Here is a 6,000-nt window from a genome sequence, read left to right as displayed (position 1 = left end):
TCAAGTAAGTATTTGATTGACACAAACATTTTGTTGAAACTGCCAGACCTACAAGTGTAATTAATTAAAGGACATCTAAAAGCAGGGTGCCCAGAGGATCAGCTAGGGAAGGAGCTGTGTCTTTTCAGAAGTTGTCCAGCTAGAGCAAATGTGGTTCCAGTGAGTCTTAAATCCAGGCCTTGCCCCAAACAATCATAAAACAAGGTTTTATCCACCCCCTCCCCTAAACAATACAGCAAGGGGCTACAGATGGACTACCACTTCGACAGCAGACGTTCCTGGACTTATACATGCCCGGTGCTGTCCAAACAACTGCAAACTTACTAACATGCTTCGTTCCCGTGGGGCTCTAAGAGCTCTGTGCCCTTCCCCAGTCTGACAGATATAGAGAGGTTAGGGGATGTGCCCAACGACAGGTATACATGGGGGAGCTGGAGTCTGAGACCAAACTGACGGCTACACCCAAGGATGCAGAGAAGTTTTTAATAAACAAGCGCTCAGATGGCCTTTCCCAGTGATATAAACAAACTCTTAAAGAGCAATAGCCTCAGCAGGAGGACACGCAGCTCAAAGCAGCACCAAGCCAGACAGGCCAGGTTGCCTTGTCCAGTAGGCCTGCCCTGCGACTCCCTCAGTGCAGACTTCGGAAGAGCCTCTGCCCAGATAGGAAGACTCCACAGCTCAGATTCACTCTCAGGAGGTGCCTTGGAGGCTCTTAGAGAACACACTAAATAACAACAAAAAGATCTATATTATGGTACATTAAAAACTGGGCTGAGGGGCCCTCTGTGAAAAGGGAAAAACCTACAGATTGGTTTCACCTGCAGAGTGTGACGCGGCCTCACTCAGAACCACGTTTGCTCGGGTCCTCACTGCAGGGGTACTGCACTGCCAGTTGGCTCTCTGCTGTTTCTTTCTCCGTTATAGTAAGGTCACTGAAGTCACACTGACCCTTCACCTGTTGGACTCTGCCTCTTCCACAAAAGTTGAGGTTTTAGGGTATGATTATCAGTTTCCTGTAATGCAGTGCTGTTCTAGGTGGATCGCTTTTGACGTGGCTTCCTCTGATTTAGGTGAGGCAAATACCATCTTGATCCTTTTCCCAGAGCAAGTATTTTCACAGGGCTTTAACAAACAAGGAAGAGATTTGGTAAGCCCCAAGAACTTCCATGGATGAAGATTCAGGGGTTCAGGACCCAGAAGTAATTCGTCTCAAGGCTGTTAGAGGTGGGCACAGATGCTTTTAATATGCACCTCTCAATGGAGGGTGACATCCAGTTCTGAGTAGTGGCTACTCTCTGTCGAAAGCACGACCTCACTTTATTCCAGAAAGAACTGAACACTGCTTATAGAAACTACAAGGAGGAAGCATACATTCAAGTGGGAAGTCTTCCTCCAAGGCCAGTGCTCAAATCACTTCTATCACCTCAAGAATTTTTTAGATATCTGAGTTAATGGTCTTATGTCCACTATGTCCAACTCAACGTCCTCCTTTTTACCCCGTGGGGCCCGAGGCAACCAGCCCTAACAATAAATTCCTCTCCAGGACTCCAGCGAGAGGCAGAACACTTGCTGCTCTGGTGACTCCTCTTGGTGGGGAGAAGGGAGCATGTCTGTGACTAAGAGAACCATCAGGTCTAGCACAGGGCACAGTTAAAGCAAATCCTTAAAGCAGGAACAGCCAATTAGCAAATTCACTGATTAGTCTATTTATATTTGTGTGGTCAATAACTTCCCAGGTTCATAGGTGTCAGCTCATGAATCTATGGACAGGTCCATTTTTATTTCATAAAATAGATGATATGAAACTACCAAATACTCATGGAAACATAAGGTATTTGTTTATTATTGCTATAATCAAGGCAAAATCTCTTAAACAATTGGCCTTGATAATGAAAGTATAATCAGAACCATTATTCATGAATTTACAGTTTGTTGCTCTCTGCTGTTGACTTCACAGTTTCACACACATCATCTACCACAAGACCTTTATTACACAAGAGGAAGCAGGAACTTGGAAGTCACAAAGCATGGCTTAACTTCTTCCCTAGTTATCCAACTTCAGACCAATCACTTACTTACTGTGAACCTGTTCCATCCTGTTTCAAAAAAAATGGAGAGGGGAGAAGGGGCCAGAATGAACCCACCCCCTTGGAGAATCTACTAAGTCAGCATGGGTGATAACTGAGAGAACGTAAACGAAACTGCCCTATACACTTGAAAAAATTATACAAAATAGAGTATCATCAACACCAGGGATCATAACCCCTGCAAAAAGGGACAAGAATCCTCACTACACACTCGGCATTCCTGGCAGCCCTTGTGCTAGTTGCTGAGAGTCTGAAATCCTGGGGCAGAGCAAAAAGTATTTTAACCAAGCCTCCACAATCACCGAGGAAGGACCTAGCTTGACAAGCCACGGAATATGGACCCAGCTTTACCCTAGAAACACTTTGTCAGTTTTATTTTACCTTAATATACATCTGTACAGGCAATAATAAAAAGGCTATTACACAACAATTCCATGAGTTTTACCTAGTTTTAAGAATAATGCATGCAGTTACAAATGAGAGGTAGAAACACTGTATTAAAGACCTAAAAATACAAACATCATATAAATAAATGTTCAAATTAATTGTTGGAATTTCATACAGATAAATAAGGTAAAAATTACATTACTTTGTCAAAGTAAAGGAAAACCCATGTTTCTGCTTGTTTTTATCAGTCTGCTAAAATTAAATTAATGCCAAAGAGTTCTGTGCAATTTGTCAGAGTTCAGATTTATTATCTAAGAGGATTAAAATAAAAGGATTAAAACTGGAGAATGGTTTATTCAAGTATTCAAGCAGGTAAGTAAAAGAAACCAAATAATATCCAACATAGGAACCATTTCTGAAGGGATGTTAACTGCCCACTTCTCCATCACTAGTTATTTGGTGAACTGTCAGGATTAACACAAAAAACACATATTAGGCTGGAGAGAGCTGCCCATTTTCTTAAGAGGAAACAAACCTCATTTTTTACTAACTTCATGTAGGAACTCTACATCATTAACAAGCTTTTAGATCACCAACTTTGTTTTGGCCCTATTAGAATTCTTGAGAGTATCTCTTGATTGATATTTTTTCTAATATTGCCCCAATAAACCTAGCTTTCAATAAACCTAGAGGTCACAGGCATCAATGCACATTCTGCATGCACAATAAAAAATGCAACCAAAACTAAAACAACCAGCAACTCAAAAATCTGTAGGTGTACATGAATAGGTTAAAAAAATGCAAAGGTTCACATGAACACAAGTTTTTATCATTTAAAAGTCCACTAGAGATTACATGTGAATTCTGGAAAAGGTGTGTATATATAATCAAGTAAAATATTTTTTAAACAAGTCCATTATGCCTCAGTTAGTTTTAAATTGCAAAATCCAATACAGAGTTGTTTTAATAAATTAGTGCAATATATGAAAAATTCTGGAAGATTAACAAGTGTCCATATTAGATCATAGTGAAGATTTCACAATTTATTCTAAGAGCCATCTTTCGTGTCTTCTTAAGCTATTTCTTTCTGAGCTGTTTCAGGACACATGCTCAGATGTAGACAAATTTACCCCAAGTATCAGACTGCCTGGATGAGATATAGATTTTTTTTTTTTAATTTTATACCTCAGTAAACACGTGGAATTTCACACATTGCTCTGATGAACTGAGTGAAGAACCACCCCCTTTGTTTCATTCTTAAAATATCCTTAAGAATAACTGTACTGATAATTCTATTTCTAAGGTACATTTATTTACCAAGTTCAAACTGAGAGCCAAGTAGAATACTCTTGCTTCTGCTTCTACAAAGGAAAAGGGTGACTTCTCCAATAAGGCAGATTTCCTACAAATATGTAGTTTTTAGATTGTTTTTCCTTTTTGAAATCACTGCTTGTTCTTTGGTAGTCACCAGGTCAGAAACTACAGTTTCCTGGATGGAGAGGGGCCACAGAACCCACGTTGTACTCCCAAATGTGTCGCCTCACATCCCACCACTGGTCCACGGGACAAGCCTGCTCTGCTCACATGGCTGAGGCACTATAGCAGAGTGCTGACAATCTTCTTTCAATACTAGATTTATCTAGAAATAAAATAAATCAAATTCATAATAAAGATCATTTATATTTTCAAAACCAAGGAAAGAAAAACTAATAAAAAAGAATCACTAACTTTCTACCCACATCCTCATCTCTGTTCTATTTTGCCCCCCAAGTTAACAGTTCTGTATACTTTTTCTTCTTTCTGCCTGGTAGTTGATTTGTAGTTTAGTGCTACACATTGGTAAAATTTAGATTAGCATGTCAAATAAAGAACATTTAGATTTTAACAGCTAGCTTGCTCTCAATTGCTAATAATTTTAGGATTGCCATCTCCTTGTGACTATTCAAAATGTGGTATGACCACATACACTCCAGGGGGTCCACCACAAAAACCAGATCACTGTGCTTATATTTGACAAGTGATAATATCATCTGGGTATCCCGTCAATCTCCATTCTGCTGTCTATACCAAACATGCAGTACATTGGGTCTTCACTGGACTCTTCAGTCACTAAGCCCACAAGGCTTAAAATAGTTGCATTTATTATTTCATAATAAAAACAAAACCTCTCTATATGCATGAACACACACCAACACAGTAATGCAGTACAGAAATCTAAAGAATAATGACAAAAGCCATCAGTATTTTATAAGCATTATTTCTAATCCTCACAACAACTCTACAAGGTGGGCACTGTTCCCGCATCTTTTAGAAGAAGAAACTGAGACCACAGAAAGGTTAAGTGATTTGTCTACGATTAGAACACCAAGATTCAAATCCAGGCAATAAGATTCCAAACTCCAAGCTCTTCCTACTGTACCTGTTGGAGACAACTAAATTGCAGTCAATAAACACACTACTTTCTAGTCAGCTTACATTTATGTATACTTTCAATATCTGCAGGGTCCTGGAGAATCTTTGTTAGGCCTTCCAAAAGAAGGGCTGCCTTATGATAGCGATAAACAATATCTTCAGTCTGTTGAAACATCTCATCCAGGGCTGCAGATTGAACCTAGAGCCAGTTGACAAAAACAAGAAAATTCTCAGCTTTTCCAAGAAAATACAAATCCATTTGGACAACACAGCTTTTAAGTGGAATCTATCTAAAATTAACACATTTTGACAAAAAGATGTAATCTACCAAACTATATAAAACTTAAAGATCATCAGGTGAGCAATATAGAGAAGGAGCTTCCTGACGAAAGAGTTATTCTGCTTTCAAACATAGCCTTGTCGTCCTCAGAGATTCATGACTCGTAAAATTTATACTTCTAAATTGGCGCGTCTATGACTTTACTAAGAAGTTTATTTTAAACATACACTTTCACTCTAGGGTAACCTGGCATTTCATTAAAGTGGATTTTGTTACAATAAAATAATTAAATGTTAAAAGTCACTTATCAGCTTCTTCTTTTAGTTAAACAACTGTCTGGTTCATTTCATTCAGAGATAATTATTGAGCACCTACTAAGTGCCAGGCACTGAGCATACAAGGAAGTGAGCTCACAGTCTGGGAGAGATAAGCCTGTAAAACATGCCATTCTAGTTCTAAGGAGTATGTGATATTATAGGAGGAAGCCCCAGATGGTACAGAATACATACCAAGTGCATCTAATTACGAAGGAAGAGAAGATTAGAGAAAGCCTCCAGGAGGTGAAGTTTGGGCCAAATCATAAAGAAGGAGTAGGAATTAGCTAGGTGATAAAAAAGGTGGGTAGAGGCTTTCCAGAAATAGGGAAAAGTGGTATTATTCATAGGGTTATGAGTATTTGAGTTCTCTCAATGGCACTCTGATTTTCTCTTTAATCATTAAACTCCTAGACTGTCAGTTCTCCAGTATTCTAATTTACTTGTCAACATGCTCTGTCTCCTTCAAAAAAAATTTTAAAGTCACGTACAATAAGATAAATAAAATGGCGGGCCG

The 6,000-nt window shown here is 39.0% G+C and overlaps 1 protein-coding gene across 1 annotated transcript in view; it reads right to left on the bottom strand.

Moving 5' to 3' along the window:
* Nucleotides 1-1,824: 1,824 nt before the first annotated feature.
* The window catches only part of ULK2 (unc-51 like autophagy activating kinase 2), an 89,661-nt gene continuing 85,485 nt past the window's right edge, over nt 1,825-6,000 (bottom strand). Inside the window, exons 26-27 of the mRNA XM_019641528.1 lie at nt 4,953-5,088; nt 1,825-4,116 (exon numbers count right to left, since the gene is read on the bottom strand). Of these exons, the coding sequence (XP_019497073.1) occupies nt 4,058-4,116; nt 4,953-5,088 (195 nt within the window). The 3' untranslated portion in view covers nt 1,825-4,057. The remainder of the gene's footprint in view (nt 4,117-4,952; nt 5,089-6,000) is intronic.

This window comes from Hipposideros armiger, unplaced genomic scaffold (genome assembly GCF_001890085.2).
Source record: "Hipposideros armiger isolate ML-2016 unplaced genomic scaffold, ASM189008v1 scaffold_61, whole genome shotgun sequence".
NCBI lineage: Eukaryota > Metazoa > Chordata > Mammalia > Chiroptera > Hipposideridae > Hipposideros > Hipposideros armiger.
The sequence above is the reverse complement of the archived record's forward strand: the minus strand, read 5'-3'. Positions and strand labels throughout refer to the sequence as shown.